General features: G+C 36.5%; 1 protein-coding gene across 3 annotated transcripts in view; it reads left to right on the forward strand.

The window, feature by feature from the left end:
• RC3H1 (ring finger and CCCH-type domains 1) overlaps positions 1-24,284 on the forward strand; it is an 85,600-nt gene that overhangs the window by 47,063 nt on the left and 14,253 nt on the right. For all 3 annotated transcript variants that reach the window (XM_019425319.2, XM_053909267.1, XM_019425318.2), the window contains exons 7-14: positions 1,779-1,911; positions 6,506-6,624; positions 8,377-8,489; positions 11,830-12,111; positions 12,647-12,861; positions 14,678-15,048; positions 15,881-16,048; positions 22,032-22,184. In XM_019425319.2, the coding sequence (XP_019280864.1) occupies positions 1,779-1,911; positions 6,506-6,624; positions 8,377-8,489; positions 11,830-12,111; positions 12,647-12,861; positions 14,678-15,048; positions 15,881-16,048; positions 22,032-22,184 (1,554 nt within the window). The remainder of the gene's footprint in view (positions 1-1,778; positions 1,912-6,505; positions 6,625-8,376; positions 8,490-11,829; positions 12,112-12,646; positions 12,862-14,677; positions 15,049-15,880; positions 16,049-22,031; positions 22,185-24,284) is intronic.

The following is a 24,284-nucleotide window of genomic DNA, read 5'->3' on the forward strand; positions in this document are numbered from 1 at the left end:
TTTGCAGTGTATGTGGCATCTTTTCATGCAGAGCAGTAGAACTTTCTGTGGTAATGAAAATGTTTTATAAATGCAGTGTCTAATTGGTGATCACTAACCACCCACGGCTGTTTAGCACCCAGAATGTGAGCATGCAACTGAAGAACTACATTTTTATTTTATTTTATTAATTTAAACTTAAATAGCCACTTATTGCTAATAACTACTGTGTTGGACAGTGCAGATAATTTATTAAAAGTGATATGAAAAACAATAATCATAGTAAATTAGTAGACAAAGAAACATGAACTATCAGTTCACAAAGAGGAAATACATTTAACTGATAGGATAGAACTCAACTCCAGTAATAATTAAATACACCTTTAAAATAGTGACATAACAAATATTGCCTATTATATTAGTCAAAGAGACATATATTGCCATATATTGCTGATGGTTTGTAAAATGTATTACAGATCTTTTGGGAAACAATTTGTCAGTGAATAAAAACAAAATATTCATGTCTTTTGATCAAATTTACTCTTGCCAGGAACTTATTTTAAGGAAATAATCCAAACTTTCAAAAATGTTATGAGCTCAAAGGCATTAAATTGCTACATTATTTATAAAGGAGAACATATGCAGATTGTTAAAGAAGTTGTCTATCTTTCTGCTCAGAACTCTGTTACATGGCGATTAAAATTAGTTATTTCAGGACTGATACTCTCTACAGCTGATATATAACATTCAGTTTCTTTAAAAGTCAGTGAAATATTTTTATTAAGTCCTGGTGGTGGATACATGGGTGTTGTCATTATATTAGACACTTTGAAATATTTCATAATGAAAAGGGTAGCAATATAAAAATGCTTTTGTTATAATATTAATGGTAGCCAAAACCATAAGTTCATAAATGGCTGATTATATAAGTGTATAAAAAGCATGCTAAGATGAAAAAATTGAATAAAAGCATGTGAGCATTCAAATGATAGTTCTGTTATTTTTCATGTTTTTTAAAATGTATGCTTTTTTTTTAAATTACCTTTTAAAGAGTGATCTTTTGTGGGGAAATAATTCTGATCTATACTAATAAACTACATAGAGAGCTAAATGTTTCCAAGTAAGACCCTTTAGTCACTATAACCTAATCAATTTCCCCTCTTAAAGTTCATATGTGTGTCCATCTTAGGAGAGTTAATGTGAGAAGTATGTCATAAAGCTTTAGAAAAATACACAATCTGATCGCTTCCAAGAATCCCAAACCATTCTAAGATTTTTTTTTAAGCTGGAGTGGACTTTTGAAATTATTTAGTCTGTATAGCAATTGGGCTTCAGATTGAGTCTGTAAAGGTTATATCCAGTGTCATGATCTTTGGTCAGTAGTAGAACTTGAACTCGAGCTAGTTTGATGGAATTCAGTTTCATTGTTCTTGGTATTGTATAGCCTTATCTCGATACTCCAGATTTCAGTTATTTGGAAGCACTCCAAGAGCCAAACTAATAGTGCTCTAAGAACGTAAGGTGGTAAGAGTCTACTTCCAAATTGAGGAATTGAGAAAGGTCTCACATTTGAGGAATGTGCATCAGAGGGAAGAGAGTTTACAGTATGTCAAGCTGTGAATGCAGGGAAGTGCAGGCTTTGTTGAGGCAGCAGGTAATCCAGTCTAGCCAAAGCATGGAATGTGTGGGAGGGTAAAATTAAAGGTAATAAATTGCAAAAATGATTGCAATATTTTAAGTAATTTTTATTTTAAAAGGATTATCTGGTTTTTGGAAAGTTAATATTTATCTTTTTTAAGTTGCAGACCCCAGCGTCTTTTGCACAAAGTGTTCAGGAACTAACAATTGCTCTCCAGCGAACTGGAGATCCAGCAAACTTGAACCGACTAAGACCCCATTTGGAGCTACTGGCAAACATTGACCCTAGTCCAGGTAAATAAACCCAAGGAAAATAAGTGGACTGTCCTATGTGTGTCTCAGTGCTGCTCAGTGATTCTTTTAATTATCTTTTGTTGCATTCCTATAAGAATTTCCCAGAGTGGTTACTCCAGACCTTTTACACAGTATTTAAATTTCTGACCACGATCTTGTCCATCTATCTCTTTATTGCTTCAACTAACACTTAATACTTTTTACCGTACTGCTCACTTGACCAGGAAAGTAATTCACTTTGGGATCCTTTTTGTTTTCTCTTTCTTGCATCACAAAATTATGCTGTATTTACCATTCTCATCTGCTTTGACAAAACTCAAGTTCTCTCATTTTGTCTCACTATGTATGTGTGAGCTTGAGTTCACCCATACGTCCATACATACACACATACATATAGAAATGCAATTCTATATATATTTCATATTTTTCATATGTCCTTAGTTGCATTTTCTTGGTCCCAGATTTTTCCTTCTCTGTGATAATGGTGTCTCATTCATCAAGTATCCTCTCTTGCATATTTTTACTTTATCAGCCCTTTTCCTACTCCTTCCCCTTGACCTGAAAATCACTCAACCTTCATTTTTCACATCTAAGGTATTTTAAAATCCTTATGTCCTATTGCTGTCCCTGTGTTTTATTCATGCTACTTGGCTAAAACTCTTACCATTCACTAGCAATTTATCCCATTTCTTATTCCAAAGGCTTTTTCTCAGTCCTCAAATTACTTGATTTCTCTTTAGCGTTTGATGATGTTGTTAACTAATTTTTAATATAGAATTTTCCTGGGGCGCCTGGGTGGCTCAGTCGGTTAAGCATCCAACTCTTGATTTCAGCTCAGGTCATGATCTCTCGGTTCATGAGATCGAGCCCCATGTCAGGCTCGGCTCTGGACAGCATGGAGCCTGCTTGGGATTCTCTCTCTCCCTCTATACATGCTTTCTCTCCCTCAAAACAAAACAAAAAACCTCCTTATCCCTTATTATAAAGATATGCTTACTTTGACCACTCTTTCCTCTCTTGCCCACTGAGGAGTAGGCCAGTTGTATTCTTAGAATTTTGTTTTCTCTGCATTCTATTGGTGATGGTCATTTGTTACTCTCTGTAGAGAACAGATTCCCAAATTATCTCTAACGCTGTTATCTCTTCATCACTCCAGACTTACTTTACAAATGCTTTCTGAGATTCTCCATCATCTCCTCTTTGTTCTTCAACACAAATTCTTCTTCACTTGATACCAGCTCTTCCTGTGTTTTCTCTGTTAAATGACCTCACTGTCTGAGGTATTTACACTTAAAACCTGAGTCTTTTGTCCTAGTTCATATCTTTGCCTTTCACTTGCTCTACATACCATTTCAGACAATAGGATCTATCTTTTTTCACAATCTCCCTCTATCCCATGCCTGTTAATACTGCCTGGGTGAGGGCTGCATTATTTTCCCCAAGACCAAATGACTTCCATTTTCCTCTGTTCTTTTAATTCTTCCAATCCAGTCCACTTACTGCTGCAAAATAAATCACATCTCTGATCTTATTTCTATGCTCATAAACTTTCAGTGGCACCCCATTGCTTTATTGAATAAGGTTTGGAACTCTTGACAGTGGCCTTCAGGGCCCTCTGGTTTTTATCAACGTGCCTTAATAGGATTTACTACCAAAATTGCTTAATCAAACCAGGTCAGATATATTCCTAGAACTCAGTCATTTTTCTTTTTTTCACTACTGTGCTTTCTTATTCTGAGCAATCAAAAGAGCACTTCCTCACGTTCACTGCCCCACCCACCACCAGCCTGTCTGTCTGCATTCCTGACAGTGTTTTCTGCTCTCCTTGTGTGACAGTGGATAAATTGTGCCTCTAAGCTAAGGCCCCTCTCTCATCTCATGTTCTAATACCGTTTTGACAAGTATGTCACTCCAGTATCCTCTTTTTTATATCACCAAGTTTCCTTCTCTACTAGAGTATTTCTGTCAACAAACACAGCTCCCCGTCCCCCCCCTCCTTTTTTTTTTTTTGCCTGCTGTTGGACTCACTCCAATCAGGCATTTATCTCCACTATTCAACCAAAACTGCTTTGTCAAGGTCACAAGTGACTTCCATGTACTTAGTTCAAACATCACTTCTTGGTTCTCATTTTATTTGACCTGTTAGCAGCATCTAATGTTGTTGTTCACTGTCTGATCCTCTTTAATACTTTCTTCACTCGGCTTCTAAGCCACCACGGTTTCCTTCTCATTTTACTGGACCCTCCTGAGCCTCCTTTCTGAGCTGATTTCTCATCTTCATAGCCTCTAATTTTTGGATTGCTCCCATAGTTTAATCCATGTATCTCTTTTCTGTTTATACCCATTCCCTAGATAGTCTCTAGTCTCATAGCTTTAAATAGTATTTATACAACTCACAAATTTACTATATTTCATCAGTTCTGAAGCCCACATTTTTTTCAGATCTTAGCATTTCTGAAATTGGGATGCATCTGTATAAATAATGACATGATAATCTAATTAACAATATATTTTTCTGTTTTGGTGACACATAAAATAATGGTGTATGTAGCACTTGATTTTGAATCTGTGAAACAGGAGCACTCGGTGGCTCAGTAGGTTAAGCTTCCAACTCTTGATTTGGGCTCAGGTTGTGATCTCACGGTTCGGGAGATTGGGTGCCACCACATCGGGTTCTGCGTTGACAGAGCAGAGCCTGCTTGGGATTTTCTCTTTCCCTCTGCCTCTCTCCCCCTCTTTCTCTCAAAATAAATAAATGAACAACAACAACAAAAAAAGTATCTGAGAAACATGTATTATATCCAGCCCAAACCTCCTTCCTGAATTCTTTTGTATATCCACCTTCTTGCTCAATATCCAGAAGGTCTACTTGAATGTCTAGTATGAATTTCAGACTTAATCTGTCCAAAAGTGAGCTCTAAGCACTGCTCCCACCCCACTCCCATTCCTTTTAGTGGCAGCTCCAACCTTCCATTTCATTTTCTCCGTGCAAACACCTTAGAGATCTCCATAACTTTTTTTTCTCTCATATGTACATCTGATCCAACAGCATATTCTGTAGGCCCTCCCTTCAAAATCCATCTGCTTATCACCTTCACTATTACCACTCATCTCTCTTCAGGGATTATGGAATAGCTTCCTGTTGTCTGTCTGTTTTTAGCATAGGAGCCAGAGTGATTCTCTTAACCCTCTGCTCAAAAGTTCTCTGATGGTTTCCATCATTCACTAAAAGTGAAACTCTTGCCCATGACCTACCAGGCCCCACATGATCTGGGGTTCTTTACTTCTTTCTAACCTTGTCTCCTATTCTTTTCCACCTGATTCATTCCTTTCCAGTTTCACCTCTACAGAACATGCCAGGCATCCTACCACATCAAAGCCTTCTCACTTATTCTTCCCTTTCCCTAGAACATTTTTCTCCTGATATATCCACAAGACGTACTCATGCCCTTCTTTCAGGTCTTTAATCAAATGTGACCTTCTTAAGGAGACCTTCTCAGGCCACCCAGTCTAAAATTTTACACATACCTGTCCCACTTCCCCTCTTTGCTCCATTTATCCAAGTCATCATTATGTAAATAGTTTGTATTTTGGTTATTTTATTGTCTGTCTCCTCTCTTTCAATATAATGGATTTTTGTTTTGATCACTACTGCTTCCCCAGCAACTAGAACAATACCTACGACTTATTAGTAGGTATTCTGAAAAATACCTTTTGTATGACTTTTCTCTTCACCGTCTCTACATCTTCATTTTGTTTCCAAGTGAAACTCCACGTCTCCTTCAAAGCCTCATTCACTTGCCATCACCTAGAAGTCTTTCAGAATGTCTCCAACAGGAAGTTATCTATTTGTCTTCTCCCTTTTTTTTATATTTTCTCTTAGAGAACATATTTGTGGTTAACTTTTCCTTTATAAAATCACAGTGCTGGCACTGGACAGATACTTACTAAATGAAGATATATAGTAGAGTTGCTTTATATAGTTAACTCTTCTATTAAACTTCGTAAACATTCTGTTTACCAATACTTGATTTATGCAGAATTTCAAAATGGACATTACAGATTGGTTAGTCCATTATTAAGTTTTGTTTGGACCACACAGTATGGATCTGCATAATATTCTGAATTTTTTAGATTCTGATACCTACAAACTTGGTAATTTTACGTGAAAATCTCAAATTTCAGTTTTGCTTAGGGAACAGTGTGTATCTGGCAGTGCTAGCTTTGCATCATCACATCATAGCAATCCACTAAAGTTGACAGGTAACCACAACCATAGATGTGGGACATACTCCAGTTCAGCACAGCCCCTGTCACTCTTCTGTTGTCATTTCCAACACGAAGGGTCTAATGGCAGTCGCCATTTATTGTCTGGTGTACTTAATTTCTTTATGTTAGCTTCCCTGTCCCTGTAGTTATTTTAGTTTACAGTCCATTCCTTAAAATGATGTTTAGGCAAATAAGTTATTACCTGAAAAGCTACATGAAGCCTAACTTGATTTCACTGAAGTTCTGATACTAACTCTTTTAATTAGTTCCATAGTGGGAACGTCAAATAGCATCACTGAAAATTTTTTTTTAATTTGTTATGTAGATGCTCCTCCTCCCACTTGGGAACAGCTAGAAAATGGGCTGGTGGCTGTGCGTACGGTGGTCCATGGTCTGGTAGACTATATCCAGAACCATAGCAAAAAGGGAGCAGACCAACAGCAGGTAAGGGGAATGTTTGAAACTTAGAAGTAAGGCACTGTTGATGTTGTGACAGATACAAAGCCGACAAGATGACATGAATATTTTGAGACTATGACTGTAGAACTGTAAATTAGTATGGTGAGCAGCCAATTTAATGGATTAGTCTAGTAATCTTATGTGGCAACAATGAAATTAAATAATCCTGTTGATCTAATGTTGTATTGGAGTCATGTTTCACATTGAATATATAGCAGCATTTGATTGTGTGTAAAGGTATGTATTTAAGTAAATGATTCTCTTTGGTTCCTATTCTATTTCAATTAGACAATATATATCACTTTTTAATGCTGTATCTGTCCAGTACTGTTCACATATTTGTAAATACTTCTTCCATAGCAGTATTTTAACATTTTTTATCCATATAATGTCTGTTGTGCCAGTGGGCGAAATTTTCTTCAAATACTTTTAAATGAAGTGTATGGCAGTAAAATGTAAGAGCTTATGTTATGGTTGGTTTTTAATTTTATTCCCAATAATTTTATTTTGCCCTCAGGATTTATGTTAGAGTTATTAGATCTTCTATTTTGCATTCGTAAGCTTGTGAAATTAAAATTTTATATTAATTTATAGGGTTCGGGTAGATATTAACAACAGCTTCTCCGAGGCGCCTGGGTGGCTCAGTCAGATAAGCGTCTGACTCTTGATTTCGGTTCACATCATAATTAGGTTCGTGAATTCAAGCCCCACATCAGGCTCTGAGCTGAACAACATGGAACATGCTTGAGATTCTCTCCCTCTCTCTCTCTGTGCTCCCCGCCCCTGAAATAAATATTTAAATTAAAAAAACACACACACAGTAGCTTCTTCAATATTTCTTTTTTCTTTGAGAGGCAAGAAATATTAAACATATCCTGCTGAGTTGGGGGGTGGCGGGACGCCTGACAGGTTCAGTTGGTAGAGCACTCTTGATCTTGGGGTTGTGAGTTCAAGCCCCATGTTGGGTATAGAGATTGCTTAAAAGTCGTTTTTAAAAAGTATTCTGCTGAGTAGAATAATATGGGTACAATTCTTGAATAGTCTAAGCATAGACCAGACTTTATTTTATGATAAGAAATAAAGATTAAAAACTTATTTTTAAATCTCTGTTCCATTAGACATCATAAAGAATGTAACAAAAATAATAAGATTAAGTTCTGCAAAAAGTGATAAAATGCATCAAATTTCATTTAACTTAGTATTATGTTTGATACCTCATTAACTCCCCACGTCCATCCTCCTTGTCTTGTATGGTAGTTGCAAATAATAAGTTTCATTTGTACTTTTAGAAATATTGTAAGTCCTTGGTATGTTCTTCTGCATATCAAGAGTTGTTTGCAGAGTATTTTTCAGGTATGGAGCCTACTATAGATTTGTGTTGTCTCATAGGAAAACATCATTGGAAGTATAGCTATGCTAAATATTGTCCAAAACAAATATTAGGACATACATTAGACATTTGAAGGTCCTAAACTCCAGTGGTTTGTCCATTATAGAACCTGGAAAGAAAGTCATAAAGCCCTTATGACGTTTAATCCAGGATTTATGTGATGTTACATGTTTGAGACGTTATGCCAACATATGAAAAAATCAGGACTCCGTTCTTTTAATTAATTATTTTTGGACTCCTAGACTTTAGACAGAATGACTTTCTAAGTGGCTTTTTGCTCTGCACAGTCTAGATAATTGTGTGAGTTAGTCTGAAGTCAGCGTCTAATGTTTTAATTTTGGTCTCAGCCTCCACAGCACAGCAAATATAAAACATACATGTGTCGAGATATGAAGCAGAGGGGAGGATGTCCGCGTGGGGCCAGCTGTACATTTGCACACTCACAGGAGGAACTGGAGAAGTAAGTGTAAAGGTTATCAAATTCAACTTTCTAATAACTTGTTATAAAATAAGGTAGAGTTACTAAGTAGAATAATTTGCCACTGTTGAGAAACAGAAAAAGAGTAGTTGCATTCTCTTTAATGAATGGGAAATATTTAGAAAGTAATACAGAATTGTAAAAATTAAGAAAACTGAAGCAGTTTCTTCAGCTTTCATTACATCGTGCCCACAAATAGGAAACTAAATATAGAAGTGAGTCATTTGCACTTTCCCCCCAAAATTAAAACTCTTAAGAATTTTCATCCATTCTAACTTACTGATTTTAAATAATTGAATAATGTATTTCCAGTGGAAAAACTTGCCCTTTGCTCAATTCAAGAAATTATTTTATTGCCAGGCTTAACTTCCCAGATTCTTTTAAATTTCCCAGATTCTTTTAAATTTCAGAGATCAAATAATTCCACTGATGTTAAATTTTCCAGCACATAGTAGAAAGAAAAGAAAATGAATTGTACTCATATAAACTAAAATGGGAAACATAACCAGAATGGAAAATAAAGCTCCCGTTGGCATTACCACCACCACCAACAACAACAACAACAAATACCAAATAAAAAATTAACAAGAAATATTGAGGACCAGTGTAAATTGAATTAGTAAGCTACCTAGGCAAATAAGAATTGAATAGGGGCACCTAGGTGGCTCACTTGGTTAAGCCTCCCACTCTTGATTTAAGCCGAGGTCATTGTCTCTCAGATTGTGAATTCAAGCCTTGCATCGGTCTCTGTGCTGACAGCATGGAGCCTCCTTGGGATTGTCTGTCTGCCCTTCCCCTGCTTGTGTGTGCACATGTGCATGCACGCGCTCTCTCTCTCTCTTTCTCTCAAAAATAAACATGGGGTCGGGGGTCAGAGAGAGAGACAGAATCAGAAGCAGGCTTCAGGCTCTAAACTGTCAGCACAGAACCCAGTGCGGGGCTCAAACCCACAAACCGTGAGATCATGACCTGAGCCAAAGTCAGATGCTTAACTGACTGAGCCACCGAGGCGCCCCTAAAAAAATCTTTCAAAAAATAAAATTAAATTAAAAAAGAGAAGAATTGAATAAATAAAGAAGGATACTGTGTTCTTGGATAAAAATTCCCATTATACAGGTTTTATTTTCTCAGTAAATTCAGTGAAATCTCAATCAAAACCTTAACATGATGATTGTTAGGATCTAACAAAATCATTCATTGGGAAAAGTAAATATGTGCAAACAGCCAGAGAAATTCTGAAAAAAAGAAGTTTTCAACAGACTGGACTAGACTATCAACTTTTAAAGTGTATTATGAGCTGAAGTGCATATAGAGACTGGTTTTAGCATAGGAATAGCTAGATCAATGAAGTACAATGGAAAATCTAGAAAGAATGCCAGACACAATAGGAACTGAGCATTTGTGCTGAAGATGGAGTTTCACATCAGTAACAAAGAAGATGACATTGAAACAACTGCTGTCCATTTGAAAAATCATTAGAACTCAATTCTTACCTTTATACCAAACCGAATTATAAACGTATCAGAGATCTAAATCTTTAAGAAGGAAATCATACACTACTTAGGGATCTTTGCTGTTTTTGTTAACCTAATCTTACAATAGGAAAGGATTTTTTCAAGAATGACAACCCAGCATCCATAAAGGAGAAGACTGATAAATTTGATTACAGAAAAGTTAAGATAAGGCCCAAACGCCAGAATTCAAAAAAAAGATTGCTGGGGAAATGACATACAGAGGACGTACCCCTAACACAAAATGAGTTGCTACAAATCTGTAAGAAAGCGAAGAACCAGTAAATATATGGCTCATGAACATATAAGCACTTCACAGAAGAAATAGTAATAAACATGTAAAAGTATGTTCAACTTCATTGATTGTTAAATACAAATTAAGACAAAATTATATTTTGAACTATCAAATTCATAGAGACTGTAATACTACCCAGTGTGTGATAAGATAATGAAAAAGGACATTTTTTAAAATATTACCAGTAGCAGTTATAATAGTTTTGGAACATTATAACAGTTTCTAATGTGCATAGAGTAAGTAGACTTAGCTGTTCTGCTTCTAGTTAGTTACACAAGGTCGCAAGTACATGTACAGAAGCACCTGTTACTGCATTTTTTTTAGCAAAAAATAGGAATAGCCTAAAATGTACCAACGTAAGGGAATATCCAGAATGTGAAAGGAAGAAGTTACAACCCTATTTCTGTTAATAACAATCTTACATACATATTAAGGCAGTGTGTGGAGTGGAAAATCTGCAGGATTATGTACCAAACTGCTAACAGTGGTTATGTCTGAGGAGTAGTGTCTCCTCCCCACCCCTATAAAATTTGTCCAATATGGGAAACATTTGGAAAAATAGCATTATTCTTATGGGAGTTTGTCTTTGAGATTATTTTTTAAAGTGCTCTAGCAAGAATAAATACATTTGCTTTCATCGTTGAGGAACAAGGGTAGTAGAGGCTGATGGCTTGGCTTAATATTTTTCCTGTGGTTAGATTTACAATCTACATGCCTTTTATACTGCAGTATCTGTTTATATTTAGGCATTATGTTTTCACTAATCCACTTTTAGAATAATTTCAATTTTGTGTAGGCATACATAGCATCAGCATTTCTGAATCGTATCTGATACAAATTACTATTCTTGATTATATACAAATTTTAATGGAGGAGAGCCTGTGTGGTTCAGTGTATTGAGCATCCGACTCTTGGTTTTGGCTCAGGTCATTATCCCCCCAGGGTTGTGGGATCGAGCCCTGCGTTGGACTCTGTGCTGAACGTGGAGCCTACTTGGGACTCTCTCTTTCTCACTCTTTCCCTCTGCCCCCATCATGCTCTCTCTCTAAAATAAAAAAAAAAAAAAATTACTGGAATAAATGGCAAAATTGCCTCTGTACACAGGCTTTATGTTTTATTGTTACAGTATAGAGTCACTGTATCCCACGGCATTCGTGGGGAAGCTAAAGCAAAATATTTCAGAAACTGTCTTCTAAAGATTTTCCTTACCCCCTCTAAATATGTTTGAGAAATAGAACTTACAATAAAGTAAGTTATAATACAAATATTAATATGATTAGTAATGTTACAAATACTTATAAGGAATTTTATACTTCATGTGTTGCCTGACATTTTATAGGGTATACACACATACAAGTTTTCAGGTTGATAGCTACAGCCAGTGTTTCAAGAGTATTTCCAGAAAGTAATGTTCTTGGCATCTTTTCCTTTTGTATCTGTTTCTTAAATACATTTTAGTGCTTGGTTTCGCTTTTATAATTTTGGGTTTTGGTGTATGCTTTTGCTTTTTATATAGGTTTCGTAAAATGAACAAACGCCTGGTTCCCAGAAGACCCCTGAGTGCCTCTTTGGGTCAACTTAATGAGGTGGGCCTGCCCTCAGCAGCTGTCCTTCCAGATGAAGGTGCAGTGGATCTGCCTAGCAGAAAAACCCCCGCTCTGCCAAATGGAATTGTATCAGCAGGGAATACGGTAACACAGCTGATTCCACGAGGGACAGACCCCACCTACGATTCTAGTCTGAAACCAGGAAAGATAGATCATCTGAGCAGTAGTGCCCCTGGATCCCCTCCTGACTTGTACGTTATTTTTCCTAATTTTTATTTAAAATTTCTCCTTTATAAACAAAGTAGAGGGAAGAAAGATAATCAGTGTTTTGGTTTAAAAAAAAAACAAAACTCATTTTTGGCTATATTTTGTTTATTTTCTATGCCAGTTCGTTTTAAGAAATAATTAGCATAAGTGAGATAAGGTCAAAGTTTACAAATTTTGTAAAAGAAATGACTATTAGGAAAAAACAGTTTTCCGGGGTGCCTGGGTGGCTCAGTTGGTTGGGCATCTGACTCTTGATTTTGGTTCAGGTTATGATCTCTCGGTTTGTGGGTTCAGGCACTCACAGCATGGAGCATGCTTGGGATTCTCTCTGTGCCCCTCCTGCTCACCCATGCATTCGTGTCCCCACCCTGCCCCCCGCCCCCACTCAAAATAAATAAAAAAAGAAAAAGTTACCCAAATTGAGGCTTTTTTTTTTTTTTTTTTTTACATTTACAATATGTGTATATTAGAAGTATTTTTGAGACCTTAAAGTTGACCTTTGGAATTTTATTCTTTTAGGCTGGAATCTGTCCCTAAGAGTATTTCTGCCTTACCTGTGAATCCACATCCTGTACCTCCAAGGGGGCCAACAGACTTGCCTCCCATGCCTGTCACCAAACCCCTTCAGATGGTCCCACGGGGTTCTCAGTTATATCCAGCGCAACAGGCAGATGTTTATTATCAGGATCCTCGAGGAGCTGCCCCACCATTTGAACCAGCACCTTATCAGCAGGGTAATGATCTTTTATTTATGTTGCTCACTTTTCTTAGGAGTTAGAACAATTCCAAGAAAGAGTGATCATATTTACAGAAGCCTCGAGGTAAATAAATGCACTTATTTAATACTGTAGAAAAAGTTGAGACTTTATGATCAACTAAATAGTATAAAATAAGTGAGTTAGCAAAGCTTTATAAATAAACCAACTGCCCAAATCACTGAAAGCTAGTTGTATATTAAATATGTGCATATATTTGTGGAAATAACAAGTCGCCCAAGTAGACCATGGAAAGAATATTATGGTGGGTACACACACTATGTTTTTCAGTTATCACATAATACTTTTGGGGGCCCTGTAACATTTATGAGAATAATGCAGCATACATGGTATAGAGAGTTGATAGTGTAGAATCAATATTAATAAAGGATAGTGTGAGCGTACATATGTTGTATATATATGTGGGTATGTGTGTGTTTAAAATTCAGTGTTCCATTGTGGTAGTTAATATTAATGTGGGAGAGATGAACTGCAAGACTCAAGGGAGATCACTGAGAATTAAGGAATCAAAAAGACTTGATGGAAGAATGCTCTAACTAGAGGTATGGGAATAGAAAGATAAATTTACAAGTGGATTGCAAAGATGACAGTCTAGAGTCAAGGAGTAGTAAGGAGACTGTTGTTAAACCAGGTTTTGAGTATTGAGGCCTAGATTAGTGCGTTCAGAAAGAAGAAGGGATTAAAGGAAATAGGCAAATTTGAAAAATTAGCCAGTTTTAATGATAATACCAGGTATGGATAATAGAGGAGATGACCAAGAGGCTTCACATACACAATTGCTATGAAAAAACATGAACACTCCTTTTTAAACTAAAGTGTTGGATCTCTGTCAGAGACAGTGTAGTGCTATTATTTTTTAAACTGGGATAGATTAAAGATGTTCTCCTTTTTTCCCCAAGGCTATCTTAACTTTGAATCAGAAATGCCTTCTCTACTTTCAAAAGAATAGCTTTAAATTGGTATGACATTGTCAGTACACATAAAAATATGATGAAAGGTTTTTGTATCTTCCTTTGGGCCATCCATCACAGGAAAAACTCAAGTACTTTTGAGTACTTAAATACATTGTATCAGTCAGGGTCCACTGGCAGATAACAGAAATCATTCTTGCTGCATTAAGCAGAAAGAGGTTTAATGCATGGCATTTAGATACCCACAAAATCAGTGGAAGTATTGGAGAAGTAGGCTTAAGCTAGGCCTCCAGGAATGACTCTCAGAAGTAGCTACTAAAAAAGCCCAATTACAATGAGGAAGCTGTAGAAATAGAATTTTGGGGTCCTACCTGTGCGCCAGGATCACATCACTTGAGACAAAAGTCTGAAAATTAGGAAGCTACTGCCACAACTTTTGTCTCAAGAATTCTAGAGCTATGCAATAGCTACTATGCACACAGTTTGTGTGCCATGTTGCTTTCTAGTTAACTCAGTTTCACATTCAGAATTCGTGTGAGTGATTTGTGGAACCCAAGTCTCAAGGGAAGGTAGTCTTTTGGTTTCCAATGTTTGCATCGCGTTAAGGCACACCAGAAAGATGGTCAGTTGAGAGAGCCAGTCTGCTATTGTAGATTATAAATAGATTAGGTTTTTTGATGACTTTTAAGGATTAAGGTTAATTTCTGCTTATTTTTCATAAAGTTAGCCTGACGACATAAGCAGAAGGGAAAACCTAAAGAAATGGATTTTTAATTCTTTAGTGTTGAGATATTTCAGAAGGGAAAATATGAAAAGATAGATTGGCTTATTGTTGCTTTTGGTTCCTCCTCTGCATTGTACAGGTATGTACTACACTCCACCACCACAGTGTATGTCCCGCTTTGTCAGACCGCCACCATCTGCTCCTGAACCTGGTCCTCCCTACTTGGATCACTATCCACCCTATCTCCAGGATCGTGTAGTAAACTCTCAGTATGGCACACAGCCACAACAGTATCCACCTATGTACCCGCCACACTATGATGGCCGCCGAGTGTACCCTGCTCAGTCGTACACAAGAGAGGAGATTTTCCGAGAAAGTCCTATTCCCATTGAGATTCCACCTGCAGCAGTGCCATCCTATGTGCCAGAATCCAGAGAAAGATACCAACAGATGGAGGGTTACTATCCAGTGGCTCCCCATCCAACTCAGATCAGACCTTCGTACATCAGAGTATGCTGGGCTTTTTTCTTCCTATATAGATTTAATTTGATTGTTGTTGCAGTGATATACCTTTTAGCCATGGTAATAACCCTTTGATTAATTCTTTTTTGTAAGAAACCCCCCCCCCTTCCTTTTTTACATCTTTTCACAATTTGGGTAGGATTTTGGGGTTTGTTTGGTTTTTTTTAAACCATTAAAAGGGATAAAAAACCCCACCCCACTCCCACTAACTCTTCTTAGTCTCTGAAGTTTAGATAGTTTATTTAACATTTCTATATCTACATTGACCCTTGAACCATGCAGGCGTTAAGGGGCAGAACCCTGCCTCATGCAATCAAAAACCCATGTAATAACTTTTGACTCCCTGAAGACTTAACTGCTAATAGCCTACTGTTGACCAGAAGCCTTTACCAATAACATAAATAGTTGGTTAACGCATATTTTGTGTGTTATATGTATTATATGCTGTGTTCTTACCATAAGGTAAGCTAGAGAAGAAATGTTACCAAAATCGTAAGAGAAAATGTATTTACAGAACTGTATTTATGGAAACAAATTTTTATGAGTGGACCTTTGCCATTCAAGCTTGTATTGTTCAAGGGCCAACTTTATTTAGAAATTATGGTCTCTGGCTAAGAAAAAGAAACTTAAATTTAGCTCTTTGGGAAATCCTCAAGAGTTTTTTTGGGTGGGTTACTTATTTTGTTTTGCTTTGTTGCAGTAAGTCTCAGGATTTTCACATATTGAGATGAATATACAAGTTGCTGTCTATTTAAAATATGTGCTAAATGAATTAATGTGTTCTGAAATTCTCAGTTTTTACTAAACTTTGCATTTTCAGGAGCCTCCTTATAGCCGGCTTCCTCCTCCTCCTCAGCCCCATCCTAGTCTAGATGAGCTACATCGCAGACGAAAGGAAATAATGGCCCAGCTAGAGGAAAGGAAGGTTATCTCTCCACCTCCTTTTGCACCTTCACCGACATTGCCTCCTGCCTTTCATCAAGAGGAGGTAAGCACATCGTTTTTAGTCCCATTTATCAATTTTTCCTCCATCATTGGTTTGCTGTGTGTCTTGTTTAAGTAATCTTGGCTGTTTCCAAGATGATGAAGATATTTTCCTGTGTTTTCTTCTAAAAGGTTTATTATTTTATTTTACAATTACATCTGTAATCCATCTAGAATTGATTCTTGTTACTGTGTTAGGGGTGAAGATCCATTTTTCCCCCGTAGGATATGTCCTTTACCTAGCACCATTTAATGAAAGGCCATCTTTTCCCTAGTGCTCTGCAGTCATCATTATCATAATCAGGTCACCTTTGTCATAGTCGGGTAACTGTAAAAGATTCTGGACTCTCTTCTGTTTCATTGATCTATATCCTCTGTCTTTGTAGTCATACCACATTGTATTAGTATAGTTTTATAATATGTCTTAATATGTGGTGATGTATTTCCAGTTTTGTTATTCTTCAATATTACCTTTGCTGTTCTTAGTCCTTGCAATTTCCAAACACATTTTAGAATCAACATGTTGATGTTCACAAAAGTATCAGTTTTTATTAGGATTACATCGAATCTCTGGATCTGTGCTGTCCAGTATGGTAAACACTAGCCACATGTTGCTAATGAGTACTTAAAATAATATAGCTAGTCCAGATTCAATTGTACTGTAAACGTAAAATATACACTGGGCCCGAGACTTAGTATGCCCCAGGAGTAAAACATTTCATTAATATATTTCTTAATTGCATGTTAAAATGATAATACTTTGGATGTATTAGATTAAATAGAATATATTAGCAAAAGTAATTTTACCTGTTTCTTTTTTTCGTGTGACTGCTAGAAAATTTTTACGTTAATATATGGGGGTCTCATTTTATTTCCATTGGACATTGTTGTTTTAGATTGGTTTAGGGAGAAGTGACATCTTTCGAATATGGAGTCTGCAAGAACATTATATATCCACCGCTTACTTGGATCTTTAATCTCTTTCAGAAATGTCATAAATCGTAGTTTTCAGTGTCTTGCACATCTTTAATTAAACTTATTCCTAGATAACTGATATATATATTTTTTTAATGTTTATTTTTTGAGAGAGAGAGACAGAATGTGAGCAGGGGAGGGGCAAAGAGAGAGGGAGACAACAGAATCCGAAGCAGGCTCCAGGCTCTGAGCTGTCCGCACAGTGCCCGATGCGGGGCTCGAACTCACGAGCTGTGAGATCATGACCTGAGCCGAAGTCAGACACTTAACCAACTGAGCCACCCAGGCACCCCGATAACTGAGATTTTTTTAAACTAATGGAATTCTTCTTGAAATTTCATTTTGTTACTAATACAGAGAAATTAAATAGATTTTTCTGTATTGACCCTTGTATTCTGCAGTGTTGCCGACTTTCCATGTTGATTCTAGCATATATTAGTGGACTCTTTTGGATTTTCCATACACACAATCAAATCCTCTGTGAATAATGACCGTTTGACTTTCTCCTTCTCAATTCTTAGGTCTCTTCTTTTTCTTAACCTTGTGCTAGCTAGATCTTCCACTATAATGTTGGTTGAATAAAAGGAATGACAACAAGTAGTCTTATCTCTAGTCGTTGAGTAAATAGAGCTTTTAATAATTTACCATTATTATGTTTGCTGTAGGTTTTTTGGTAGATAATCTTTATCAAATTAATGAAATTCCTCTCTATTCTTGGTGTTAGACTTTTAATAAGTAAGATTCACCAAGGATTTATTTAACTCAGTAATGAGGAAAATAGGATGGTGAAATTGATCAAGAGAAAAAGAAAGGTTAATACAGTAATGTGAAAGGCAGGAAAAAAACCCTGAAAGTTGCTAGAATAAACTGGTTAATGTACTACAGGGCTCCAAAGCATAATCTTGGGGATTATCTTTGTGTTTCTGTAGGACACTGGTGATTGTTAATTATGAATGAATGTTGTCTTATGATCTTTTTAATATCTACATGGTCTTTGGTGGTGTTCATTTTCCACTTACAATATCGGTGGTAATTTTTTTTCTTGGTCAGTCTTCCTAGGGATTTATCAAATTTTTCTTTTTCTTTTTTTTTTTCCAAAAAGCCAGCTTTTGCTTTGTTGATCTCATTTATTTATTTTGGTTTATTGATTGATTGTATTCACTGCCTCAACAGTGTGTGTAAGTGTTGTTTTGTTTTTTTTTTAAGTCAAATAGGTTTTCTCAGCAGGGTTGCAGTTGATATTATGTAAGGAAAATGTCTTACATCCTTTATGTATAGAATTATGATTCTAAACAGGTTTACTGTCTGACAGATTATGAATAATAACAATGAAAACTGAAAAGTGAAGTGCATCACATTGCATATAGTAAGCAGTAATCTTTTGGGTCTGTGAACGTGGTCTACTAAATAACAGTTGTTTAGTTACCCAACTTTCCTATCTAAACACTTTAGATGAATTTTCCATAATAAAGTAGGTTAATTAGTAAAATCATAACATCTTCTATTAATAATCTAACTTCATTTGTAAGTATAAACATAGAGAGAGCATGAGTGGGGGAGAGGGGCAGAGGGAGAGTGAAAGAATCTTAAGCAGGCTCCATGAGCCAAAATCAAGAGTCAGACATGGGGTGCCTGGGTGGCTCAGCAGGTCAGTGTCCAATTTCGGCTCAGGTCATGATCTTGCACAGTTGGTGGGTTCAAGCCACACGTCAGGCTCTGTTCTGACACCTGAGAACCTGGAACCTGCTTTGGATTTTGTGTCTCCCTCTCTGCCCCTTCCCCACTCACACTCTGTCTCTCTCTCTCTCTGTCTCTCTCTCTCTCTCTGTCTCTCTCTCTCTCTCTCAAAAATAAGTAAACCAAAAAAAAAATTCGGATGGTCAACCACTGAGCCAGCCAGGTGCCCCAACATTACATTTTTTCAAACATTGTATTTTAGAGTCCTCCTAGAACCTAGTTAGGCCATACTATTTTATCAGCAATATGACACTGCAAAAAGTAAGCTAGTTTTGGAATCAAAGATAATTTATTTTTGAAGTTAAGCTGTGTCACTCCATGAGATCTTTTGTAAATTACTTAGCCTCCCTAAACTCTGAAGCTCCGGTTTCTCCATTTATAAACCAAACATAATAAAGCCTACTTCATAGTGATGTGGGAAAGATTTAAGTAAGACATAAGGCCTCTGGCACACATCCAGCATTTAATAAATAATAACTTTTTTTTATTTCTAACAAAAATTAGGATCCTCACTATTAAGGAACTTTATCTAGAATTATTTTAGTTACTGTTATCTGATTATATTCTTATATTATTTGTTTGATTATAAACTACATATAATTGTACTAAATTAGTACATTATAAAAATACATAACATAGAGAAATTTCTCCAAAGTCCCATAGTTTGTATCACTGTAAATTTATTATACGTTTCAACTTTGTAAATATATTTCAGCTTTTATGTGCACGAACTAATGTATTGTTTTTTAATAGGATCATTTAGTACTATATTCTGAGGTTTTGTTTGCATCTTACTGGTTTTTTTTTCCTTTTACTTAACCAATTATCCTGGATGTCTTTCTTTGTCAGATATAAACTTATCTCATTCTTTTTAACAGCTGTATAATACATTAGGGTGGGGCGGGGGTAAGCTCTTCTTAGTAGGTCATATCAAGATATGAAAACAAGCTATTGTATTGGTGCCTCAGTGGGTTGAGCACCTAACTCTTGATTTCAGCTCAGGTCATGATCCCAGGGTTGTGGGATCAAGTTCCTCGTTGGGCTTTGTGCTGAATGTGGAGCCTGCTTAAGATTGTCTTCTCTCTCAGATGTGGTGTGTGGTGTGTGTGTGTGTGTACGTGTACACACACACACACCCCACACACACACACACACAATGGAGTATTACTCGGCAATCAAAAAGAATGAAATTTTGCCATTTGCAGCTACGTGGATAGAACTAGAGGGTATTATGCTAAGCAAAATTAGTCAGAGAAAGACAAACATCATATGACCTCACTCATATGAGGAATTTAAGACACAGAACAGATGAACACAAGGAAGGGAGGCAAAAATAATATAAAAACAGGGAGGGGGACAAAACATAAGAGACTCTTAAATATGGAGAACAAACAGAGGGTAATTAGAGAGGGTTGTGGGAGGGGGATGGGCTAAATGGGTAAGGGGCATTAAGGAATCTACTCCTGAAATCATTGTTGCCCTATATGCTAACTGACTTGGATGTAAGTAAAAAAAATAAAAGAAAATAAATAAATAAATTTAAAAAAAGATTCTCTTCTCTCTCCTTCTGCCCCTTTCCCCTGCTTGCATGCATGCGCGTGCTCTACCTCAAAAAAATAATAAAGCAAATTTTTTTTAAAAAGCTAGCTATGTGAAGTTTGCATTTGGAGGAGAACTAAAGGAGACAGAGAAGCCAAAAAAATTGTTTTAAATATAGGTAGCACAAAAAGTTTATAGACAATAGAAACAGGAGTTATCATTGAAAATGAATAATATTTATAAACAGCAAGACCCTCTGTCAGTACAGAAAACCAATAATGATGACTCAGAGAAGAGATCTTTATTTTAGATAGGGGGAGGCATAAAGCCACTTACATATACCAAGAGCCCCTGTATTCTCAGTATATCACTGTATATATATTTATGATAACACGAAAGCAGTATTAAAGTCCTAAAAATTGTTTTTAATGTTTATTTATTTTTGAGACAGAGAGAGACAGAGCATGAACAGGGGAGGGTCAGAGAGAGAGGAAGACACAGACTGTAAAGCAGGCTCCAGGCTCTGAGCTGTCAGCACAGAGCCCGACGCAGGGCTTGAACTCACAAACCGTGAGATCATGACCTGAGCCAAAGTCAGAAGCTCAATCAACTGAGCCACCCAGGCGCCCCAACAGTATAGTTCTAGTCATCTATGTTCTCACGGACTTGAGGAATATTGGAGATAGTACATGTAAAGGCACTTTGTAAAACGTAAATGTGAATGTTGTGATTTTAGTAAATCACATTAGACTTAGAATAGCTATTCTTTTATTATATAATTTCAGAACTCATGTTGAGAAAATCTAGTATCTTATCCTTTTCACTTTGCAGAATCAGCCTAAGGACCAGAATTTATTATTTAAAATTTTTTTTTAAGTTTATTTATTTTGAGAGAGAGCAAGCACGAGCAGGGGAGATGGGGAGGGGGTTAGAGAACGAGTCCTGAGCAGGCTCCCCACTGTCAGCGCAGAGCCTGATGCGGGGCTTGAACCCACAAACTGCGAAATCATGATCAGAGCCAAGACCAAAAGTCAGACACGTAACTGACTGAGCCACCCAGGCGCTCCCAGAATTTATTTAAAATGCGAATTAGGGGCACCTGGGTGGCTCAGTCAGTTAAGCATCTGACTCCAGCTTAAGTCATGATCTCGTGGTTCATGGGTTCCAGCCCTACGTAGGCTCTCTGCTGTCAGCTCAGAGCCGGCTTCAGATCCTCTGTCCCCTACTTTCTCTCCAAAGTAACTACACATTTTTGAAAATACATGAATTAGTGCTGTTAAAGAGATTTCTGTAAAAGTTACTGTATCATCATGCACTACACAGTGCCTTCTCAGTTATGTTTCAAGTAGTTTTTCATGTTCTTGATTATCTGGAATGTTACTGAAAGAAACATTGAGGAGTGTCTGGCAAAACTAGGGCCGGGTATGTATTAGCTTAAATGTTGATTTCCATCCGATGAAGAAGAGGATAAGCAAACCTCCTCCAGTCCTGGCTTGATTCCTTAAAGGATATTGAGATACTTGTTTTTGACCCTCTGCTAACAAAGAGTAAAAACTAAACATCTTTCTCCACCTATTTTATATTTTTCAGAGTCTATAAAAATCTTCTGCTCTGACACAAATCAAATAACCCATCACTGTGTTGCTCTAGCATGGTGTTCTAGGAAATTCCTGCTTTCTCTGTGTTGTTACTTATAAAGACTTATTTCCTATGTGTGTATTTTTTTCCATCTGTAGTTTCTGGACGAAGACTTGAAAGTAGCTGGGAAATACAAAGGAAATGATTATAGCCAGTATTCTCCCTGGTCATGTGATACCATCGGCTCCTACATTGGCACCAAAGATGCAAAACCCAAAGATGTTGTGGCAGCGGGGAGTGTGGAAATGATGGTATGTGTAGTAACTAAGCTGTAGTTAATGCAAATCAGGATACACCAAATATGTCTGTGTAGTTAATAGTGTAGACACAAATAATTAGAGCTTTACTTAAGAATTGCAAGGCCATATTCTATATTATGTGATTGAATTAGTTTTAAACTATAGGGGTTTTATGTTTGTTTTTTCAGGTATAAAAATTAATCTATTGCACATCTGGATAGACAAAGGAGAGCATTCTAGTATATTTCTGTGCAGCCAACAATGAACCCAACAACTGTTCAGAAACAAAATTAAATTATCTTGCATAATTAATCAGGATCTTGGATTTCTTGTCTAAATAAATTATAACTCTCTTAAAACTCTGAAGTTTAAACAACAAAGTTGAATCTAGTGAACAATAGTATTTGAGTCAGAATTGCAGCTAATAAGCTTCGAGTGGACTGTGGTATATTGAAATGTGTTATACTTCTATTTTAATTTTTAATAAAAAATAACGTAACAACAGTATGTCTAATGCCCAAGCTTAACATACATAACTATCTGAATTGCTTCTTTATTTTTTAAAGAAATAAAACTTTATAGAAATAGTGAGATCTTCCTGAATATACCTGCCTAATCTCCTTTTACTTCCTTCCTTCTTCCCTGGAGGTAACCTTTATCCTGATTTGAAAGTTACTCATTTCATGGATACTTTCATACTATTCCTAAACAGTTTTGTATGTTTACAGACCTTATATTAATATATATGTCAGCTTGCGTTTTAATTCAATTTTTGTTTTTGAGATGTATCCAAATTTATAGGTCAAGTTCATTCATTTTAACTTTTTATCAAATACCATTGTCTGGTAACTGGTATCATACAGTAAATATATATAGAAATCATTATTTGTTCCTTTTCCTGTTGATGGACATTTAGGCTAATTTTGATCTTTTACCGTACTGTTAAGTGTTACAATGAACATTTTTGTGTATTTCCTTGTGTACATACATTAGTTATGCTTAGAAGTGGTATTGCTATGTTGAAAGGTATGTCTGGGCTAATACTCTTAAGCCATGTGCCCCTAATTAACCTAACAGAAGTTGCCTAGGATATTATACAGGTTTTCATAGACAAATACTTGTCCAACTGGTTAAGAGACCAATTCTTAGTAATAGAAAAGTAAGACTTGGATGTTAATATCATAAATGAATGAAATGATATACATAGCATAAATATGATTAGATGCCAGCCAAAAAAGAGAGAAAGAAAGGCATTGGGTGGGGGTGGGACAGAAATTTTGAATCTTTTTATTTTTCTGTGGTGGGATTAAGGAAACATTATTTAGAAAACATCCTCTCTAGGGGCGCCTGGGTGGCTCAGTCGCTTGAGCATCCAACTTTGGCTCAGGTCATGATCTCATGGCTGGCGGGTTCAAGCCCCGCGTCAGGCTCTGTGATGACAGCCTGGAACCTGCTTCAGATTCTGTCTATCTCTGCTCCTCCCCTGCTCTCACTCTCTCTCTCTCTCTCTCTCTCTCTCTCTCTCTCTCAAAAATAAACAAACATTAAAAAAAAAAAAGATAAAAAAGAAAACATCCTCTCTAAGAACAAGAGTGAGATGAGGTGGAGATAGACGGGAACCCTTGCTTTGTACCTGGCTTTCAGAAATAGTTATTATATTAAAGTAATAAAAATTAGCAAAATAAAACTCATTTCCTTAAATCACTAAAGAATAAAAATGTTTGTCAGCCTAACCTAGATGTGATTGAAAATCTCCTAAATGGTAAAAGACAGTGTTTTTCAAGTGTGTATAAATTACCTTGGAGTCTAATTAGAGCCAATTAAAGTGCAGGTCCTAAATCAGTAATACTGGGGTGGGATCTGAGACTCTGCATTTCTAATGAGTTCCCATGTGTTGCTGCTGCTGCTACTGTTGGTCCTCGAACTGTAGTTTGAGTAGCAAAGATCTAGCAGTTGAATTTCCGTTTCAGTTTATCTTGGTAATTCCTTCTTTCTAACTGGAATCCCTTTGAAACATCTGTTGTTGACACTTAAATTTTTAAGTGGTGGTTTTCTAACTATTGAGTTTTGAAATTGGGTCGTCATGGGCCTTTTTTTTTTAAAGAAATGAGT

The sequence above is a fragment of the Panthera pardus genome, unplaced genomic scaffold (assembly GCF_024362965.1).
Source record: "Panthera pardus isolate Hobbes unplaced genomic scaffold, ASM2436296v1 HiC_scaffold_21, whole genome shotgun sequence".
Lineage (NCBI taxonomy): Eukaryota > Metazoa > Chordata > Mammalia > Carnivora > Felidae > Panthera > Panthera pardus.